We start from the raw sequence: 23,307 nt of genomic DNA, 5'->3' as shown, positions 1-23,307 counted from the left end.
CATAGTTGGTCAAAATCTTTTTAATCTTATATCCCAGTGCTTACAGCTTGGCATTGTCTGAAAATTAAAGAAAGATACCAGTCACAGGTGAATTGAAATACCAATTTCTTTCTTGTCTTTCAATGGTACTGGAAAACCATAATCAATGTATCTTCCACACTGTCTGTGAATCCTTGACAGCTGTTCTTTCATTACAACTATCCAGCTGGCTGTGCACTCACCTTCCTGCACTTTCAACCAAACCAGGTTTTCCTAGCTCAGTTATAAGAATCTCATAACATTAAAAGGCTTGCTAAGATGCAAAGAGACGATATCCACTGTTTTTTCACTGTCCACAAGGCCTCTTAGCCTGTCAGAGAAGGAATTAATTACGCTTTGTCCTTGACAAGCCCATGGTGATTGTTGGTTATGACCATACAAATTTGAAGTGCTGATGGGGAGACTGCTTGATTGTCTTTCCTTGGGTTTATTTTATTCTTAAATCTCATGTTCTGGCTAGATTTTCTTTACGTGGCCTTCCTGCTTTGAAAAAGCATAAACTGTGCTTGCTCTTTCCCTGTCTTTTGAACTCAATCTATTCTCAGTAGTTGTTCAAAATCATTGCTAACAGATCTGTTATCAGCTAAATTTGATGGAATTTGCCAATCAAAAAGCATTGATCTTACCCACGAAATTCTCTAGCCTGTTATGTCTTATGGTAGCCTGTGTTCCTACACCTTTTTTGTTGCTGTTAGTAACCTGTGATCAGATTAGGATGACTTTGAAGTGAGAATCGAAGCAATAAAAATCCATCTTTTCCAGCATATTATATTATCAGCTTTCTTTTCTGTTTTCCTGTTCATCAGTTATCTTCTTAGTTCTGTAGAATAATCTTCTAGCCAGGCTGCGTTATTTCATGCCGAGCAATCTTCTTTTCTTCAATTAGCCCTCTTTGCTTCAAAGTGATATGAGCATTTTGTTCAAATTTGTTTTAAAATACAGCTCTTGGCTAACCTCTTGAGTTCCTCTCGTAGCTGATACTTGACAATCTGTTTCTACTGAATGGCTTTATACTATACTCTTGGGTTTAATTGACTTACCACATTTCATAGCCAAGGCCTCGGTGTATGTGAGCATCTTTCTGTGCCATACGACACAGGAAGCTGTGCATCAGACACTGGGCTCACATTGCCACCCACTCCCATCCCCCCAAGGCCTCCTGATTTAGCATTTCACGTGGATCAGCTCATCGCTCATGGTCTCTTAAAACACAGCCTCTTCCAGCAAATCAGCTCTTCTTTGTTGACGTAGCAATTTCCTAGGGCCTGTCCCCAGTTCCAGCTCTGCCATGCTAATAATCCTTGACGACATCATGCATCTGTAATAATCTCAAAATTATTGGTTTTAATTGATTTTAGTTTTTACAACAGAGCAAACTGGAGTGGATGTGCTAATGTGTTTTGTAATCTGAAAGGGCAGCGGTAACTTTTCTGGTGGTGTGGGAGGGAGTCAGAACAGAAAGGGGCAATCCACGTTTTGTTCCGTTTTCCTGCTGCCACTTGGGGAAGAAATAGGTCCTGTTTACGCAAACCCAGAGAAACTAACTGCAGTGTTAGTTAAATACTGCAGTTGGATGGCTGGAAAACAGCCTCTGCCACAGTTGGCACGGACTGTGGTGGGTATATGCTACCCAGAGGTTTTTCACAGTTTACTTTCACAGCTTGACCCTTTTCCCTTTTTCCTCCCTGTAGATTATCAATTCGGTGGTATTGCTGATTCTGCTGAGTGCCCTGACCGATCCTGACCAGTATCACCTAACCAGTGCTGAATTAGGGGGTGAATTTGAATTTATGGATGATGCCAGTAAGTACGAACTGCTCCAGCATTTACGTAACTGTCCTATAATTTCAGTAATTACTGTCCTTTAATTATTGCTCCAGCTTGGTATCTTACAGATGCATTTTTATTATGAAAGGTGTATTCATGGCACAGTTCAAACTGGTTACCTAGTAGTAACCTTATCTGCTACCTATTAGTAATCAGTCTGCTCTGCTGTGTCCTGCCTTGGCAGGGGCAGGGCCAACCCTTGACATGGAGATGTTATCCTGGAGAATGATACTGAAAGCCCCAGGAGGATTTTGCAAGACAGGGGGAGATACAGAGTCTCTGCACCTCCCAGTACCATGTCCCACAGTGCCCACACATGCATAAGAATCCATACTGCTATTTGTGTCTTGAAATAAATCTTGTAATAGATGCAAATATAAATATTAGCTTTATATTATAGGCATATTAGCGATTACACAGGGCTGCTTCCTTCACTCACCAAAGAGCATGATAGAAAATCTTCAAGATGGTTGCAGGGAAGGTGAGCCAGGCCATTTATGTCTCCTGGAAATATCTCCTGTCCTTTGCAAATGTTTCTTTCTTCCATGACTGTTTGGACTTATTTAGCAATGTTTGATTTGTTGATTTGCTTTAACCATTTAATTTGTATCTAGAAAGGTTTTCCTTCAATGTGATTTTGAAAAAAATGTCTGTTTATTTTCCTTTCTGCTCACAAGATAGTTAAGTTCAGCATTTCTTACAGTAATCTGAAACAAGGTCTCCTGCTAGTTACACTTGGTGTCTTGCTGCTCAGAATCTCACCCATCTGCAGCAAAAGGCTCTTAAGTCCTTTCCTCATTCCTGCTGAAGTCAATAAAAACACCAGTAGGAAAGGAATACTCCACATGGGAGAAAAATAGTTGTACCCATGGTGTGTTAGAGCTGCTGGGTATCAGTTAAGAGATGCTTATTTCCACAAGGTCTTTAGTGCAGATATGCCTAGAGGATCTTAATTAATTAATAATAAGGGACAATTGCTACTTTATTGTGTCTTCGTTGTAAAACCACCTACAACTTCCAACTAAAATTCTTTTTATATAACTGGATTTAAGAAAGTAAGGACCATAGTAGATACAGATGGGCTCCTAGCTGATTCTGACATATTAAAACTGACTGCCTTGTCCTAATTCTCAGAGATTAACCTTGGTAATGACTGTCTGTCAGTGTGGTTTTATATAGCCAGCATCAGAGGCCTGCCAGTGCCCACGGCTTTTAAATTGTAATTCTGTTTTGTAATGCAATAGCTGTCAGATCAAGTACATTGGGGATTTCCATCTACACTTGAAAATTGTATTTTCTATATTTTTTTATCGAGGCTTCTGAAGTGAACCCTGCAAGACTGTAAAAGGATGGCTTCTGGGGCAAGCGCCCTCATTTCCATTTGGTAAAGGGAACATTTCACAGGCAGTTAAATTACGAATGAATATTTGAATTAATGTTTCCTTTTATTCTTTGACTCCCTCTGGTTTAATGCCTTTACTGAGTAAAGGCAGTTGAATCAAGCTACTGGCTTTTATAGTTACTGGAAATAGCTGGCCAGAGATTTTTTTATTTATTCTTTTTTCTTTAAGTATGACTATTCGTTCAAAAATGAGGAAATGTTTTCTGATAAAACGTCAGACAAACTTCTACATGCTCTTCTCTTGTCCTACTTTTATTTGTCTTTTTTTAAGAAATATTTCCCAGGTTAGGTGCAAGTACTGAAATCCTTAGATGTGAAGCCATGTGTATGAAATACAGGAAGATACATCCATTTTTATGCTAATGAAGGTCCCAAAGTTGTTATCTATATGTAATTGTATTGACAAATAATAATGATGGAAATACTAGTAGCCGTTACTCATTATTACTTTTGACACTCCTATCAATAGCAAACAAACAAACAAAAAAAGCAGACACAGAGTTTGCATGTAAAGTTGTCACTCCCTTTTCCTCCTTCCTCAGATAGGCTCCTTCATAAAAGATCTGAGAATGTAATCTGGAAATAAATTTATCAGCTGAGTCACAGTAGTGGAAATGTGGCTAACCTGAAGTTAATGGCAAATTTGCCTTGACATCCAAGAAAGCAGGATCCCCCCAGTATTTGTATTTATATTTACTTCTGGCTGTGCTCAGGCCTGGTTTATGGAGAATTTTCCATTTTAAGTTCCAGCAGTGGGAAAAACTCTTGTCACATGCAGAGCCAGAGTCAGTCTAGTGCAAACTGCTTGAAAATGCCAGTGCAGCATCAGTTCTTCAGCTCACATCTGCTTAGCCTTAATTTCAGGATTTAGCGTGGTTCCTGGAGCGTTGCCAGAGGCTCCAAAATGCCTGTTTGATTAAGCAGAGAAAGGATTTACCTGAGCACTTAGAAAAAGCTGTAGGTTAGTGCTTTTCCCTTCTATTCTAGAAAAGGAAATGAGGGGTGGTGGTGGGGAAAGTCTGCCAAGACTCGCCATGTGGCAGATGGAGTTACTGGAAGACACCAGTGCATGTGGTTTGGCTGGCTTTCCGAAACACATCTGGGAGCTGGGGAACATGCTGGGCTTCCTCCTGTGCTGGATACTCAGCTGAGCCCATTTAGTGTCATCTTTCTTTTTATTATTTCCTTAGGGCCTGAGGGACTTCATGAACTAGAAGCTGGACTAGGAAAAATTAGAAAAGTGTGAGCTGCCCAATGTAATACTGCCACTGTTAAAAGACTAATAATGTCTGGGCAGGAGATGGAAAAGCCCTATAAATAATTTTGACTTCCCAGAGGGTTTCCACCTGAGCCTGCTGCTCAGCTCCTTTAGATACACAGACCATGGTCCTGACATGTCAGCAGTCCAGACAAGCAGTGCATGTTGATTGGTTTTATTTACTGCCTTCCCGGTGTCATGAATGTGTGTGATACTTCATAAGCCATATGACAAGAAGGACTGAAATCCTATGTGTGGCCTATAGAAACTGAGGGGGACTTTGACACTGATGTCAGCAACTTGGGCCAAAGTGTCCCTGCCCTGGGATGGGCAGGCGAGACAAGGAGAGGGCTCAGGGCAGGGCAGGATAACGTGATGGTCTCTCTGCTGAACATGGCATGTATCCAGGGCTTAACAAGATTAATTCAAACAGAAAAAAAATAATAGCGAAACCTACAGACAGCAGGCTTGGACTTCTGCTGTGGGGTAAATGGGGATGGTAGAGCAGGTATTCTTCCTGCCTCAGCCCATCAACACCACCCAGCAGCATGAGCCCCTGCCACAGGGAGGGGAGAAAACTAGATCTTTGCCACAACGTGGCATATTCAGGGCTCTATCTTCCCCTCTGGCTTTCTCCTCTAGAGCAAGTCAGCTGGGCTCAAAAGTGCAGCAAATTCTTCCCTTCTCATTGGCCTCTTTTCTTCGCTGGAGAGAAAGTGCCACTGTCACATGGGTTCTGCATGGCAGCTGGCAGTGGTGGCACTGACCTTGCACAAGAAGCTTGGAGGAGAGAACGAGGCAGTAATCCTTAGCTGTCAGTAAGGAGGCCAGGCTGCTGCATAAATAAGGCTAAGAAGGTGGGCAAAACTGCCCGAGGATTGCAGGCTGCTGATCAGCAGCTTTCTGGCCCCCAGCTGTTGTAGCTGTGAGCCAGCAATAAACTCCAAGGCTGGGGCAGGTGATGAGCTGGAGGATTTGAGGTCTCCATCACTCCACACAAGTCCAGGCTCAGGCACTGGCCCTGCTGGCTGCTCCTCCCTGTCCCTGCAGCACCCACCACCAGCCTCCTCTGGAAGAGGAGAGGGGAAGGCAAGGAAATGCTTGTGAGATGTGTTTGAAAGAGCTCCAGCTGCAGACCTTGCCGTGCACGCAGTTGCCCCATGCCAGGAGCTCTGCCCAGCCCCAGCAGCATCTGCTCCCCAGCATGGTGGGAAGATAGGATCTCGCTGCAAGCTATAAGAGGAAAAAAACCCAACTGGTTTCTTTAAACCCAAGCAGAAAACTCGAAAAGCCATCTAGGACACTAGGCTGTGTAACCACTGCAGTGGTCCAAGTACAGCCCTTCTAGCCATGAATGCCACGGGAAGTACATCATGGCTGGAAAAAAATTCACACACCCCTGTTAGCTTCTCATTTAATGTGCTACATATCTAGTTTCATTCTGATTAATTGAAGCTGACACAGCTCAAAAAAACCAATGAAGCCTTAAATGAGAAAGAACCAGCTTGAGCCAACTAGGACTTGGCACAGTGGAGCACAGCTAGAGAGACACCAGAGACAGGGAGCGTGAGTGTGTCAGACCAGAGCTTCAATGTCAAGTTTATTGCAGTTTGCTGGGCTCTGGCTGTGAACCAGTACTGCTGTGGTCATGAGCAAGGCGAAGCCTGTGACTGTTGCATCTGCTGCAAACGGCAATGACAGCAGCTTCCCCTTGGATAGAGTGAGTTGGTGACTGGGATTAAGAACGGACAGACTAAATAAGTGATCAGTGCCTTCAGGCTGATGGTTAAAATAAAAATGTTGATCTAAGAGCCTCTTTTGCAATTACCTCAATTGAGGTTAGTGGCTATGGGCAGCCATTTCCAGTTCTCCCCTTTTCTTTCATTACCTCAATTATACCTGGTCTATTCAAAATTGTTTTGATTTCACAGGATGTATGTGGGCAGCCAAATGACCACATAGTTAAAAGTGTCTGAAGAGGCTGTAGTACCTTTTATTAGTACAGGTTTGTTTTGTGGGTGCTTCCTCTTGAGGGCAGAATTCAGTCACCTCTAACAGGCACAGCACAGCCTCACCGCTCCTAAAAAGCTGGAGACTGGTCACGGCGATGCAGCTCGGACCCCTTGCTGGATGTCCAGATCCTCTACACAAAGAGGAGAAGGAGTTGCCTGAAGAACCATTTGGTATGAAGAGCAATTTGGGGTGCACTGAGATGTCATCCCCTCCTGAATTATGAGCAAGGAGCCCAGCTGCCTCCCAATGGCATTTCCAAGCACCCGCAAGCCAAGGGGCATAAAGCCACCCGGTTGGAAGCAGTGAGCACAGGGTGCAGCTAACCTCAGCGCTGAGTGCTGGTGCCTCTCCTGGGTCAGACCTGCTTATTTTGACAGTAAGACAAAGATTCAAGCATTTGCTCTTGTCCGTGAATAAGGACATCTGGACTCCAGGCCCTCATCAACCTACAGTGGTAGGTGCCTCTCTGAGTGCCAAAGGGACTCATCCATTAAATTAGGAAGTAGCCTGCAATTGCATTTGAGTCCCTATGCAATCACAAGGACAAAATTCTGGGGGGAGAGAGAGCGAGCAAGAGTCCTGAAACCCAGGACACAGGCAGTGTCCCAGGAAAGGGGAGACCTAGGTTCATAAGTCCTTAATCCTGCCATTGATAGGCACGGTACCTAAGAAGCCTGTAGCCCAACGTACATAAGCATCCTCTGGAGATGCCCTTATCAGCCAGCAACAGCCTCCTCTTGCTCACTTTCCCACCAGCTTCACAAGTCTCAGGTTCCTCTCTGCTGGTTCTGGATTAGTGCTGGCAGGAGCTCTGTGCTAGTGCAGGATTTGTGTTCCCTCAGGTGAAAGAGGATCAAGGACTGGTTCCTTTGTCTTCTTCAAGGATGATTGTACTGGTAGGCTGGAAAAAAATGGCAAGATAGACAAGTCTGTCCTTCCTTTTTTAGCCATGACCCAGGTGAACATGCACTGCTGCCTGGTGGTCATAGGTGAGATCTGTCCACAACTACCTTTCAGGGACTTTGATGAAGGCTCCAGAGCACCTACCCAGAACCTCATTTTAAAGCAGCCAGGGAGGTGGAGGGGCTGTCCTATGCTGTGGGATGGTCCTCATCATGTGCTGGTGTCAGATGTTGTGGCAACTCTGTGATCAAATGGAAGCATCTCCACACTCTGAATGCCTCCAGAGTCAGGCAGTGATGGGTAGTAAACAGCCTGAACACTGTCCTGTATTTGTGTCTCAAGTCCACCAATGTCTGATTGAGGCAGGTAGTTTAAATGCACGTGCTGACAGCAATGTAAACAGCAGATACCAACAGAGGTGGGATCTCTAAAGTCATGTCCTGTATACCTCATGTCCTCTCTCCTCTTTGTGCACTGGCTTAGCCTCAGAAAAGCAGTTGCAATGTTCTGTTGCACTCCCAAACTGCAAGGTCAGGTTCCAGAATGCACTTCTTGTGTCCTGACTGTGGCCTGTCATCGTATCAAGGGAGGTATATATGAAAAGACCAAATATATGTAATTTTTTTCCCCGGGATCTCCTTCCAGCCAGTTTGTGGCTTAGGAATGTTTTAAATCTAATGAAAAGTTAATTGAAAGCTGAGCCGCAGTGGAAGAAAGAGATAGGAGTCCTGTAATTACTCCAATCAAAACCTTAAAGAGTATTTTCCTTCCTTTACTCCTTCACCTTCCCTGACAATTATACATCTTCATTAATAAACTGTATATTTCTGGAGTATTCTTGGTTGAAATGAAAAATTCCAAGATGTTATTTCTGCTCTAAGATGCCTCTCCCTATGACTTTTTCTTTTAAAAATTCATTTCTCCTTTTCCAGGGTTTCTAGACATTTGTGAGCAATGGTATACAGCAGCTGTTAGTGCAAAAACAATCTGTAGTGCAGAAAAGCAGACGCTTTCTGACTACAGATATCATCATCACTGGCAAAATAGTCTTCTTGTAAAGACTGCTCCTGATTTTTTAAAATCCTCAGAAAAATGAAATAATTCATTGCATCTCCACAGCCTCATAGAGGCTGCAGAGGCTTGTGCAGCGTTAATCACTGTCTGTAATTCTTATATTTAAGAGGTTTCCCACAAAAGCCAAATTTCCTCTGGCAATGACTGAATGATGTACCTAATCCCATCCCCACCCACATCCCACCCTGCCCTTCGAGATGTTCTGCGCAAGGTAGATGGCAAAATAACTGAACCAAGCTCTGAATTGATCTGCAATCATTTTGATGTGTTTCTCTTCCAGATATGTGCATTGCCACAGCGATTTCTCTTCTTATGATTCTGATCTGTGCAATGGCTACATATGGCGCATATAAGGTAATTCATTATATTTGGTGATGATATGAATCAAGTGAACTATACAACTCTGTAGAAACAACGTTAAGAAAATTGCTTTCTAGCAACTTTGGTTTAGCTGGAACTTGAGGGGGAAAAGAAAAGTCAAAGAGCCAGCAGGACTGATTGCTTAGATCAGTGGTATCGCAGGGCCGGGTGCTGCAGGCAGGAAAACTGCCCAGTCGTGTTGGCTGTCCACAGTTTCAAACAGGAGTAAGCCCTGTGCAAACCGTGAGTTCAGAGAACTGCATCTTGTACCTACAAAAGTTAAGGGGATTCTTTCCCATTCACCTCCCAAGCCTGTGGTCTGTCCCAGTATTAATCCTATTAATTGGGGGGGGGGGGGGGGGGGGGAGGAAGTATGTGCTTTCTAAATGTCCTAGTACAGTGAGTTGTGGGACTGACACCACACATTAGTGCAGTTCAGCAGCCACGTTGGCTTGGACAGCCCTTTCGGCTAAATGTCATATTTCTTTAAGCCGATTTAACACTGCACTGTGTCAACTATTCCTTAGATTGTAGCGCAGAAGGACAGGCATCCTTCTGTTTTAACTTGTGGCTGATGAGTTTCATTTTATTTCCTTTTTAGCAACATGCAGCTTGGATCATCCCTTTCTTCTGTTACCAGATCTTTGACTTTGCTCTCAACACACTGGTTGCCATCAGTGTACTTGTCTATCCCAGCACAATTCAGGACTACCTCCGTCAGCTGGTAAATTACTTGATGTTTACAAGTCCCTGGGGGCTTTGGGAGAAAAAAAACACCTGTGGAAGGTGCACTGTTTGTTTGGTATTTCTGGCCAATGGTTTCCTGTTGACTTCCAGTGCCATCCTTGAAAAGTCCTCTCAGTCCTTGCTAGTCTGGCCAAGGTTACCTTACTAACTTATTACAATATTTTTGCAGAGCTCTGGAGTTTTGCAGTGCTGTGGAAGCTCTCAGCAGCACTTAATTTAGAATGAGACTCATATTGCAAGACATAGATAATAAGTAATTGCTTTTGGATTCAGTGTCATTGTGTTCATATCCAGTGGCTTATTTTTTGTGCTATTTCAAGGATGTTTTGCCGCCTCTTTTAATTTATTTGGTAGCTTTAACACATGTTTCATTAGGCAGGAGTTTGATTCAATGTAGGTTTGGTTTTGCTAGAAAATATTTTTGGATTCTATCTTAGGGACAATTAGAGGCTCCCTTCTTCACATGGTCTATTTTAACCAAACATCTGTAGCCTCTATTGTGTAAGCTTACAAGGGATGATTGCAACCACCTAAGGAGAAGAGCCTAACAGCCTCTGTCTCATCACAGGACCACATGCCATGTCTGAGGGGGTCAGGTGGAGCTGCAGAGCTCTGGAGAAGCCAGCGCTGCAGCTGCCTCTGAAAATCTGCCTTGAGAAACCTGAATACAGATTAGCTTGGCTGTGAACTTTGGTATGTGGATGGAAAACTAGACAGGGCAGTATAAATAACAGGTAATGAGGAACAGTAGGGAGATAAGTAGCCACACAAATCTGCAGGAAGAGGCAATGTGTCAAGCCAGCGGGAGCTGGGATGCATCAGGGGCCTGTTATCCTTTGCCTTGTTTAACACCCATCTGCATTTGCAGCTGGTGGTACACTGGAAGAGAAGCAGAGAAATAATTCAAAAGGTTCTCAGATATACAAATGGAAAAGAGGGAATTACAGCCATAGCTGGGTGAGTGCTAGAAGATGGCAATGCTACTGGCTGGAGCCTTCACCTGCAGTTCCTCCCTTCTGCTTCAGTGCCAGCCCTGCTCTTGTAGCAGCACAAGTGTCTGTGTGGCTGCAGGACCTACCCCTGCCCCACCCCACCCCCACCCCCACCTATCCCAGGGCATGTGTCATAACCAGTTTTTACTCAGTCTTGGTTGCTGTGCAAGAACATGACGGGGACAGGAGCAGGCTGGGAGCTGCACCCCAGAAAGCCCCTGCTCTTCTGCTGAAAGCCAGGTGTCACATCTGGAGCCAGCTCACTAGAAAGGCAAAGAGAATCTGACTCTCTCAAAATGTCTGCTAAAACATCACTGTTGTTCCTGCAGGTAAAAAAGTAATAGGCCCTTCTGTAGCATAGAATACAAGGAGCCAGCCTTGGAAGGTGCTGGGGATGGTGCAGCAGAGCACTTTGTGAGCTGCATTGCTGCTCTGGAGCATTGAAATCCCTGGTTGCATACATCTTCGTCTTGCTGTTGTAAATCATTTTCTGGACTGGTAATGAAATGTTGCGAGACTTCAGGAGTGCTAAACTGTCAGTGCTCAAAAGGGCAAGGGGGATTTCCAGGATAATTATAGGCTGATTAGCCTGACATTGCTACCAAGCAGAATAATAACAGAAGGGCTGAGAGGAGAGTCAATTGATAAAGGATTAGACTAGAGGAATATGATTAATGACTGCCAGCACGGTTTCACAGAAAATCAGTCCTGCAGGCAAACTCATTTTCTTTCACTGACAAGATTACTGGCTTTGTCAATAAAGACAGGCAGGGAGATAATAGGCTTTCGTGAGGTTTTTGACTTCGCAGCGTGAAGCTCAGAGCAACAATAAAGCGCTAGATCGATAAAGGATGTATCAAATGGATTAGGAGAGGTTAGCTGGCAGACTGCAAAGGGTCGTGGTCAAGCCAACCATCTGCCAGTGAGTTTCTATTTCGGGCAGAAGAAGGTCTCCAGGAATCGGCAGTAGATTTCAAGCTCTTCCTGACTTCCATTAATAATCTTAGTACCCAAAAGGCTCTTCACAAAGGTTAACACCAGCCTTGGGAGAGCTTCCACAGGCTCGCTGTCTAGAGGGATTGAGCCTTCTAGCAGGAGGTTGCGAGCAGGAGCCTAATCTAGCTGTTCTGTGTCATCCTCTGAAAGACTCTAACCTGCATTGCCCGACTTTTTCCCAGCAAAATCACTTCTAATAAAACCTGTGGCTGACACAGACATTAATTGTTGTGGTTTAACCTCAGACAGCAACTAAGTACGACATAGCCACTCACTCACTCCCCCCACTCCCCATGTGGGATAGGGAGTAGAGTCAGGAAAAAGGTAAACCCCATGGGTTGAGTTAAGAACAGTTTAATCATGGAAAGAAAGTAAAATGTAGTAGTAGTAGTAAAACTAATCATAGGGAGATAACAAAAAGAGAGAGAGGAATAAAACTCAAGAAATACAAGTGTTGCCCGATAACAATCACCCACCACCTGCTGACAGATGCCCAGCCAGTCCCCCAGCAGCGATCAGCAGGCCCTGGCCAACTCCCTCCAGTTTATATACTGAGCATGAGTTCTATGGTATGGAACATCCCTGTGGCTAGTTTGGGTCAGCTGCCCTGGCTCTGCTCCCTCCTGGCTCCTTGTGCACCTCCCCACTGGCAGAGCACGGGGAACTTGAGGAGTCTTTGATTCAGAGTAAGCACTACTTAGCAACAACTGAAACAGCAGTGTGCTATCAGCATTGTTCTTATACTAAATCCAAAACACAGCACTGTACCAGCTACTATGAAAAAAATTAACTCTATCCCAGCTGAAGCCAGGACAGCAATGAAGAATTAAATAGCACTAAGGACAGAGCCATTAATCAGAGTGAGCTAGATGGACTGAGAACCTGAGTTCAGTCATTAATGTGTACTACGTTACTAAGTGCAAAGAAATGTAAATACTTGAGGAATACAGATGAGCATACAGTGTGACAATTTCACTTGGGATGCAGTGACCCTGCAAGCAGTCTAGGGAACTAAGTGCCAAAACAAGAGTACCTGGGTCTTTTTTGCTGTTTGTAAAAACTACTCATGGGATTTGTGGACAGAAGACGACAGCAATGATTAGTAAGGGAAAGGAGAATTCCTGCCTCAGTTGGTGACATGGGTTTCATCTGCCTGTTTACAGTGTCTGGTTGTAAAGAACAGTGCTCCTCCAAAAACTGTATAGAAGATGGGTACCTTGTAGAATGATGAGAGACAATCAGCTTTTCCTGATTCATTTACTGAGAAAGGAGACCTAGAGGCGATGCCATTAGAGTTTTCATATGCAGAGAAAAGGTATTAAAGGGCTGTTTAAATTAATGTGAGGCCTACTGATAATGAGTAGCTAAAAGCTAGTTCGAGTTCAGTTCATTTAGAAACAAGGAGTCATTTCTGTTTTAACATTCACAGTGGAGATCAGTGATTGGCAAAAACTACCAAGAGCTCTGATGAATTTTGTACAACTGATGTCACCTGTTCAACAAAGTTTTGAAGCTGTTTTGAGGCTGTTCTGCATCTACTTTGAAGTTGTTCTGCATCTACTTTGAAGCTGTTCGTGCCTCCTGTGTCTTAGCTGTGGTCCTAAGCACAAATGGCTCAGCATTTGTACCCTCTTACTCTTACCTGGCAGGGCTGCATCGGTTGTCAAAAGGTTGTTGCACTTGATTCGGAGCAAATACACCAAGGGGGCAAAAACAAAAGGGAGATGTGAAGATAGTCAGACACACAATGAGATGAAACTAAACCCAAGCTTTTCAAATTTTTTAGTAATAATGCCATCAATGCAGTGCCAGTGCTCAAATATTGTTAAACAGGCTTGTACCCATGGTCTTGTTTCCCTACTTTTTAACACACTCATGGCAGAAAGGTTTGCCATCTCAAACACTGTGTTTAGGACAAGACTGACTGCAGTAAATAACCTTGTCCCTGTAGGTGAGACCTAGTCATGCCAGTTAGGTGTGATCCCTCCTGATGATTTATAAATAAGCCCATAAATAAGACATACAAAAAAGGCATCTTACCCTTACCCCCTTTGCAGAGGTTTGCCAAGGTAGGCAGAAAGCAAGGGTCGCGTTTCTTCCTGGCATTCTTACAGTTTTTATTCCTCTAAAAATGCTTTAAATTTGGGGAATGATATTTTAGGGAGCACAGCTCCATAACAGAAATGAAAAATCCCAATTGTTCTCCAAATCCATTGTTGAATATCTGGAAGAAGGTATGCATTAGGTATTGGAATATATTTGGCAGTCTCAGAAGAACACTTTTTTCATGTTCTAAGTTGAAAACACCATGTTTTTAATCATTTCTACTTCCCTATACTAGTATCTAGAATTACGTTACCTATTCACTGTGGTGTGCACCTGCCAGATTTCAGTCCATCAGCGATGAGTTGCAAGCTACTATGAAACCCTCCATGTACTTTTAGCAATAATAATAAATAGGGAAGGCAGAGCCCTAGTTGAAAATGTTGTAACTGTAAAATATGGAACATTGTGTTCACAGGTTATTTGGTAACGTCAGCCTACATTGGCTGCTTCTTTCAGAGGCACAAGCATCTTTGGAAACATTTTGTTGTCTTTAAATACCCAGTTGCACACAGGCATGCCACTTAATTCCCATAAATTCCAAGAGCATCTCAGCATGAAAGGTTGTGTAAAATAAGTGGATGTTACAAATCTAGCATTTGAAATGTTTTATGGTGACCATGTGATAAAACTTTCTAAGGGTTTTGTTGGACATCTTGGTCATTATCACTGTCACTAGAAAAACAAAAACCTTCACATACAGTAAATCCATCATGTGTAAAATAAAAATATTTTTGATACTTGGAGCAGTAGTGGTCTAAAGCAGTTTGACCTAAAGCACATTTCTTTAACCCCACTAAATCTTTGGTATATGGGCTTTCTAAAGCCTTCAAATTAAACACTTCATCTTCTGTCATCTGATAACAGTATATAAAATGAGTTGAAGCAGAGGTCCAGAACAGGTTAGTCTGCAAGTGAATTATGCAAACTTGTTTTTTATTAAAGTACAGGACAATTACAATTCATCTGAAGAAAATGTCAAAATATATTAAATAGCTTTACTATGGCACTACCTGCAATGCTGCTGTCTAACAATTCAGCTGGTATCAGTCAAGCTTTTAAATCCTAGGGGAAATGTCTAGAGAATATAAAAAAGGTTAAACCTGAAAAAATGTTTCCTATAAACTAAAGCTTAAAAAAGGAATATCCTTTCTGACATCTGTAAGGCCACTTTATAATTCCAAAGAAGAGGTACTACTAACTTCATAGTAGAGCTTTAAAAATTCTACAGATACATTGCTGTTTTCTTTCAATTTTGTAAGATTCTGTTAGTCAGAGGATTGTAACTGTTGAACGAGAATCCAGACCATCTTTTAAAGTGGATTTTTTTGTGGTCCAAGGGGAAGGAAAATGTGAAAGGTCATGCAAGCAGACTGAGGGAATGAGAAAGGGATTCAGCCTTGGACTTCTTATTCTTCCTGTGCCTTTGTACAATATCAATACAGTAGAAATATACTTTCCATCCCAGTTTTAGGTTCTTTTTAACAGAACTTTGCTATGTATAAGCAGTAATTTTTTTTAAATTAAAAGTTTACCAGGTATTTTATTATGCATGCAGCCCTCTCCATGTCCATGACAAGGTTATAAATGATGCTTTAATTATGACTTTAGCATGCCAGTATCACACCACTACAACTACCTCTTGTTTCTGCAGAAAATTTCATCATGTCCTGCGGCAAAATTACTTCTGTATTTCTGGGGACAGGCTTGATTTTTCCCTTCCAGCCGTATTCCAGTCTCAGCTTCATCAAACCTTGTACAACATTTGACACTGAGCTTTTCCCAGAAGTTGCAGCACTGAGCCCGGTGTCCAGGGTCTTCCCAGTAGCAGGGTGTCCCCACAGGAGAGCAAATTCCCAGCACAGGAGCAGGATTTCTCCTTCCACCTCATACACCCACATTGGTGTTTATCACTGCACTCAGTGGAGGGCAATGGGTCTTTGATTCATCTGAAGCACTGTTGGTACCCATTTCCATGGGATTGAATGAGATTTTGGGAGCAGCTGCTGCCATGGGAGGATCCCAAGGGCCTGCTGGTGGCACCAGCTCCATGATGGTGCCTGCACCAGGTGAGCCTGGAGCCAGCTGAGATGCTTCCCACCATCTTTCCTGCTTCTTTGCCAAAAGCAGCAGGTTTTATAAATTGCTTTTCCCACTGCACTGAAGGGGTTTGTAGTTGTGAGTCAAGATCAGGCTGTCTGTAGGCCAGCCTGGGCAAACCAGCGTTAAACTTCTTCTGGTTGGCAGGTGCCACCAGCCTGGTTAGCAAACAAAGGGAGTTTCTTCTCTGCTGTCCCGATGCTCCGTGGATGTTAATCACAGACCTGAAAGCTCTGTCTCCCACACAGCAAGCCGGGAAGCTCCAGGAGGGGCCAGCTTCAATTTTCACACCCCACACCAAGATCTCCAGGGCACCTGTGGGTACAGGTGACCACGTCATGGGTGCAGCACCCACTGCCTCTCTGGGGCTCACTTACAGCTCACATCTCTTCAGGACAGAGATCTGGAAAGCTGAGCCTGAAGGAGACAAGCCACAGCATTTGCTCCTCACATGCTCTCCTGGCTTGCTGCTTTCAGTGCTGAATTGTTGTCCTTTCACCTGAAACACTGCTGCTGTAAAGGAGGGCCAGGCACTGCTCAACAGCACGTGCAGCTCCCAGACTTGGCCAGGGCTCATGGCTCCAGCAGATGTTCCTGCTCTTCAAGGTAGCGGGAACTATCTTGGTCATTTTCCTGCCCTTCTCTTGCCCACATGCAAGCCCCAGTTAAGCTGACCTCTGGTTAAGTCAGTATGCAGTCATCCAGTCTTTGACCACTGACTTGTACCCAAAACCAGAGTGGAGGAGGACGAAAACCTCACTAGGAGTTTTTTATTACATTCACAGACTAGTTTGACTGGTTTTTTAATGGCAGGTCAATACCAAAAAAAATTGTTTTGGGCCAGTTTTACTGTAATTGTTCTTAACTGACTGGACTTTCTACCCGTGTGCATGGCCTCCCTCCTGCAGGCAGGAGGGCAGGCTGTGGCACTAATACTTAAATTTTCTGCAGATAAGGTTTGTGTTTATTTTTCAGTGCATCTTTTCTTGGCATATACTCTTGCTTTCTTGGTCTCTGAGTGACCGCATCCACTATATTCAGCAATAACCTTCTGTGGAAAAAAAAAAGCAGCAACTTCCTGAATTATAGCAAGCTAGTTTCCTACAAAAGCTGTACCTTGACAAAGAAGATAACGTGATAAAAACTTCAACCATTAAATTCAGTACAGGAACAGAAAGATTGCTCTGAAGAAGCGGAAAATGTGCTTATGTAACATTTATCTGCTAACGGTTACAACTGCGGTTGATGTTAACCAATCTGAACAGTTCATGGAAGGGCTAAATAAAGAGCTATTCTCACTAGCAGCTGTCCAAAAAAAAAGCTAATTTCCTGATGCACTGGGTCGAGTGCTGATATAAAGGGTATTAAGGAGTTACTCTGGATTTACACCATCATCACCAAGAATACAGCTATAGCTTGGTCTAAATTGTCCTGACAAGGATGCAGAGCTGGCCTGGTTAAGTAATTAGACCTGTAAGGGAAAAGGAAGTTGTGTGTGGAAGGAGCTAATGCATTCAGTTATAATGAGCTGCTGTTGCAGAAGAGCTGCCTTTTGTGGAGAACAGCTCTGTCTGTGAACAGCGTTTTATTCTAACTGAAACAGGAACTTGTGCCTTGCAATACTGCAAAACGATTTGGAATGTTAATTTTAAAGGGTGTGTTTTCTTTAAGCGATAACAAATACAGTAAAACATTTTTAGAGGTTGTTTTTCAGTCACTGATCCTAAAGTGCCTCACAGCTGTAAATCACTGGAGCCTATGCTAAGTAGGAAGATTGATTTTGTCACCTCTATTTCATGTCTGAGATAACAGAAGGACCTGGAGCACATTTCAGTTTGAAATCATGGCATTGCCTCTCTGTAGGACCCATGCCTCCATGGGGCACGCGCTCAGACAGCAGCACTAGCAAGTGCTTCTGGAGTAGTAGTCCAAATAAGATGGAGCAGAATAGACCCAATGTTTTTTGATCAAATATTTTGGTGAAAGGATCATGCTGTCCAGCTTTTCCTGCTTTGACTTTCTGGAAGGAGCTGCCACTGGTCTTTGGCAACCAGTGCCAGCGTAATGATTACTTAATAAGTAAAGGACTTGCCTGCCATTGCTCAGGATGGCAGGTTTCCTGCTGCAAAGATGCCAGAGAGATGTCCTTTGCTGGTTTGTGGGAGGTAGAAGCCCAATGTGCACAGAAGAAAAGACAGCCCATACTACATACAAAGCAAAAAGCAAATCCCTCAGCCCTCCGGGGAATGTTTGGCAGCTGAGTCTTCACAGTGCCTCTTCCAGCCACACTTACTGAAACTGGTTGTTGGTGCAGAGAGCTCCTGGTTTAGCAGATCACAGAAAGTTTTGTAAGCTGTTAATTATAGAGTGCACTAATTGAATGGCTCTTAAATGACTTGTGGGATTAACATATGGTGTTTTGCTTATTTTTGCTTATGCAGCCCACGAATTTTCCCTACAAGGAAGAGATTATGTCCGTGAACCCTACCTGTCTGGTTGTGATTATCCTCCTTTTCATAAGTATCATTTTGGCTTTTAAGGTAAGAGCATTACTGTGCATAAAGTCTACTCCTGGTCATGGGTGGAATGTCCCTTGCTGGGAGGCCTGGTTTTAGAACAGATCTAGGTAACCACAGACCAGGCAGCCTGGCAGTTATACAGAGCAAAGTGATAGACATTATGGAAAAAAAGTGCAAAATCTCACAGACAAACACACAAACATGTAGGGCACAATGGGGAAGCATGGTGCTTGTAGGGGAACTCATGAGGCATAAATCCTTTGGAGTGGGTCATCCAGTGGGCAAAGGAGAGCCTGTTGATACAGACTTCTTGGTTTCTCAAAAGGTGTTTGGCAGTCTCTCATCAAAGGCTTTAAAAACCACCCTGAGATGTGTGGGGACAAGAGAAAAGGTCATCTCACAGACTGTAGCTAGGAAATAGAAAGTAAGGACAATTTATCAGTCTTTACAACAGTGACACCCATGCTGTTTGGTACATTCATAAAAGGTCTGGGAAGAGGAAGGAAATCTAACAACAACGGGGGTTTTGCAACATCTTTCAAAATAGGGAAAACAATCAGCCAAGAAAGCTTTGCAGAAGGATGTCATGGTACTGAGTGATGAAATGGCAGAGAAACTCAGTGGTGATAAATTCCAAGCACTGGGCACAGAAGCAGCACAATCTTGTTTCACAGACACGGCAGTGGGCTCTGAACTCAACATGACCACCTGAAAAAAGGATCTTGTAGCTGTAATAGATACACCTGTGGAAATACTATCTTACTGCTCAGTTCTGGTCAAACAAATAAATCAAATGCTAAGAGTATTAAGAAAGGAATAGGAAAGCCAGAAATCTAAATATTTCTTTGCCTTTTTTGATGCCTCCTACCTCTGGAAAAGCATTCACTTCTGGTGCCCTATCTCAAAAAGGATGTTTTAGAGCAGGTAAATAGATCCCAACGATCCCTCTTGGGAGGGGCAACATAAAGGACTGTCACAGCAGGCAGCAAAAGGGCACAGGGACTGATGATTTATTTGCTGTTACACCAACCTCGCAGGTAAGGGGGCTGGAGTTGGCAGTACCAGAGGAAGGTGAGATGTAGCATCACCCAGCACAGCTGGACAGGCTCGTGGGAACCACCACATCCAGGTCTGTGGTCCAGAGAGGTCAGGCCCCCACTGCTGTGTGGAGCAGAAGTCCAAAAGGAGCTCAGGATAAGATCAAACAAATCAATGAATGAAAAACAACCATCTGTGGCTCAACTAGTCTCCTGAGCCTTGGACCTCTTGGAAAGTATGCTGGTGTGTTTGCCCCCTTCTTGCACCCTTCTGCAAGTTTCATACAGTGCAGTGCTGCCATTCTTGTATTTCTTTTGTTGGGTTTTATTTCAGAATAGTTCTTGCTTTTTCTCTACATTAGATTAGAGAAGTCCCAACAAGCCACAGTGACACCAGGGGTGTTGCTTCCAGGCAACACATTTGATAACATGAACAGGGAAACTTATTGTGACAAAAGAGGGGATTAGACTATTGAAGCTACTTCAAAATTGAAAAAAAACAGATAGGGTATTTTAAGGTGCTGTTGGAAGTCATAGTCACTTTTCTTCTGTGATTTAGAAATACAGCTTAGCCTTCTGGCTTTATATGTTCACAGCTGTACAGTTGATTTTGTTTGCACCTTTAAGAAATATGTATGAACGTAATAAATAGGTCTGACAAGTACCACAAGGGATGCGCTCTCTGTATTTCTCAGATGCAACCATTATCTCATTTTTACCCCAGATGGGTCTGTTATTTCATTGACTGAGTATGGCAAGGAAGTCTCAAGCTTATGAAAAAAATGCAACTGAAAGTGGAATGACAAAAATACTTATTACAGAAAAAAGAAACCTATGAAATTAATAATGCAAAAGATCCATTTTGGTTCAAAGTGGCTAACACATTTTTTTTCCAAGAGTATATGTGGCTCACATAATGCTCGTTCTAGCAACATATTAACGTGCAAATGAGTCACAAAAAATGACTCACACAGAAACACATGCTAAATTCCAGTTAGCATTTTCATTCGCATTTCTTGTGTTTCCAGAAGAGCTGCTATGCAGATTTATGGAATCTGCTCCGTGAAAAGAAAGCTGGACACTATCAGATGCATCTCACTTTATCACTGATAGACTTAACAGATGGTACCACGTTTATATACTGAAACTGAAAAGGTACTGTGCATAAAAATATGCCTGAGTTCCCTCTCCCTCTAGAGTTTGACTAGAAATAGGGAGAGAAAACAAAACATTGTAACCTAGGAAAAGCTACATTAGGAAAAGGTGCATTCAGCTGGTGGGAAATACGAAACAGAATCACAATTCCTCAGAAGCATTTGGCATCATGACAGTTTTGGTTTGGGTGAAGCTACATGCAAAGGAAAACATTACTGAGCAGAAATCAAGATATAGTGGTATTATATTGTGGTTTTGTGCTTTGCAGTCGCGGGATTTTGAAAAGGGAAGGGGAGCAAGAGACGGCTGGAAGAAAGCGAGCCAGCTAACCACACACAAGCACTTGTCTTTTTAGTCCTTAGGATTTACTTGGATCTGAAGCAGCTAATGGATATTTCAGGTGGTTTCACTCAGAATTTTTTTCAGAGTAGACCAAAATGTGTTATTCCATTTACTGTGTTTGTCTGGAAACTGAACCGGAGTTACATACCATGAAACATAGGTGTTTGCTATCTAGCTGAGGAAGGACATCCAGCAGCACAAATGTATTTCTGTACTTGTACACAGCACTTCAAATGGCATGTAGCCAACACAGTGTCTTTTGAGTCACACTGTCCTCTGCAGCTGGTTTGGGGAGTGGGGCCTCAGTTTCCTCTGGCCAGCCCCAGCTGCTGAGGCTTCAGCCTCCCCCTCCCCACCTTGGGCAAAGTCCCCCAGGCTCAGGTGAGCGAGGCTCAGGTGAGCACAAACACAACCAGAATAAACCTTTCCCCCAGTTTGCTCCAAACACTCTGCAGCAGCAGAGAACAGCTTCTCCTTCTCTTCTTTTTTGGCCTTTCTTTTTCTGGAAAGGAGGTAGGAAGAGGTACTTGCCAGGGGGGCAGCCAAAAGGTATTTCAGTTCAGTGAGACAGGCTGCTCTTCAGCAAATTGGGTATTAACCCTGGCCTCCATAATATGCCTATAACCTGCGTGTACAAGGTGTCCAGCCTGGAGATGAGACCATTCTGCAGGTTCTGGTGTCCTCAGCAGGTGGGAAGGGTGGTGCAGAATGAAGTTCTGTGCTCACCCCGAGAGATTTCATGTCTCAGCCCAGGGGGATGCCTCCTGGCAAGGGGCAACGCTGATCTGCAGTGCATCACCCCAGTGTCTGCTGCCTTCCTACAGGGGCAATGGAGCCACAGTCAGGGCCATGAACACAGACCCAGCAGCCAAGCTCTGATCCTCAGTCCCAGGAAAGGCCAACACAGAGCCATGAGGTTGACACCTATTCCACAAGAGCCTGAGACAGGTTCCAGCACTGGGCTTTCTGGTGGCAGGTTACCTATGGGACAAGCATCTCTAAAGCAGGGGTCATTTGCTTTAAATTGCATACCCCAGTCTGTGTGCCTGGGAGCCAACAGATGATGTCCTGGCCCCATTTAAAGTGATGCCAGCCAGTGGTTTGGTTTGACATCATTAATTCTTTTCAATCACAGCATTTCTCTGCAATTATAAGCAATAGTTCTTGTACAGCCTCTTTGACTATAAAATACTCAAAAGATACACTTTCTAGTGTGCTGAGATTGATTTAACTGCAGATTTCATCCACACATCTGTGGCACCAACATATGAAATACATGTGGCCAACTTGTCTGCCATTAGCATCCCCCTGAAATCTTCATATAAATTCCAGTGTGTGTAGAAATCTTTATCTGATTTTCAACAGTTACTGAAGACCAACCCAGCTCTGTAAATAGAAAATTCAAAGCAGCTGGAGAGTAAAACAGGACTCGGTGCAGACAGCTCCTAACCCGAGGTGGCTCTGCGGCATTCACCCTGCACTTGCTGCCAGAGAGGGAGCTGCCCAGAGGGCTGCTGTGACCCAGATCGGCACAGACTTTTCCATGCTGTGTTACAAGAAACAACAGGGTACAACAGCCTCTAATTTCCACAAAGATGCTGGTCAGACCGCTGGTTGGGCACGTGCCTGATGAGCAGGAGTCATGCGGCGCGCTGCTGCCGTTATGCCGCTTAACAAGCGCACGTGCAGTAACAGCAGCGAGAGGCAGGGCTGCAGAGTTTTGTGGGTTTCAGTTCCTTAGGGGCTGAAGTAATTTCCCACCATTCAAAGGGGAAGGCTGAAAGCTGCTAGAAGCAGGCACAGTGCCTGTTTCCACACTCAGCCCTTCTTGCGCACCCGTCCTTTCACGTGGGGGCTGCTTGGTGCTGCCCCCCCAAGGGGGTCTGCCAGCAGGCTGTGCTGCGCTGTGCAGGAGTGCCGCGGAGGGGGCACTAGGCTGAAGCCACCTCATGCCTTTTGTGCAGGACCTATTCCAAATGTGAGCGTTCATGTCCTGAGAGAAAAATCAATATATTTATATACCGTATGTCCAGCCCCACATTTTAAAGCGGTATTTGAAGCCTCAGCCAAGTTTTTCAGGAAAAAAACACGGTAACCGAATCAGCAATCCTGTTTAACAGCGTAGCAGCGTCAGTAGAAAACAATGATTAGGAACAAGTTTAAAGAAGTTACAGGCTGAGGAAAACAAGTTTCCATGACTCACAATTTGCAGGCCAGCAGCACATGTCCAAAGCACTTGGAGCAGGACGTGCTCGGAGCTGCCACCGCTCTCAGCCATATGTGGGTCAGTGTCTTGGGGCCAATTACTTGATGTGTGCTGGCTGATGACCTCTTTATATCAAGGGCTGGAGCAGACCTCACCCACTGGGAGACAGCCCCTGCATGCAGGAGCAGGGCTGGTCAGAGCTATGGCTCAGAGCTGGAAGAGCTGGAGGGGTTC

General features: G+C 43.9%; 1 protein-coding gene across 1 annotated transcript in view; it reads left to right on the top strand.

Moving 5' to 3' along the window:
• Positions 1–23,307, top strand: part of LAPTM4B (lysosomal protein transmembrane 4 beta) — a 61,923-nt gene that overhangs the window by 15,250 nt on the left and 23,366 nt on the right. Inside the window, exons 2-5 of the mRNA XM_055800343.1 lie at positions 1,731–1,842; positions 8,797–8,870; positions 9,478–9,600; positions 18,256–18,354. Of these exons, the coding sequence (XP_055656318.1) occupies positions 1,731–1,842; positions 8,797–8,870; positions 9,478–9,600; positions 18,256–18,354 (408 nt within the window). The remainder of the gene's footprint in view (positions 1–1,730; positions 1,843–8,796; positions 8,871–9,477; positions 9,601–18,255; positions 18,355–23,307) is intronic.

The sequence above is a fragment of the Falco peregrinus genome, chromosome 3, assembly GCF_023634155.1.
Source record: "Falco peregrinus isolate bFalPer1 chromosome 3, bFalPer1.pri, whole genome shotgun sequence".
Classification (NCBI taxonomy): domain Eukaryota; kingdom Metazoa; phylum Chordata; class Aves; order Falconiformes; family Falconidae; genus Falco; species Falco peregrinus.
This window is presented reverse-complemented; position numbering and strand designations above follow the sequence as displayed.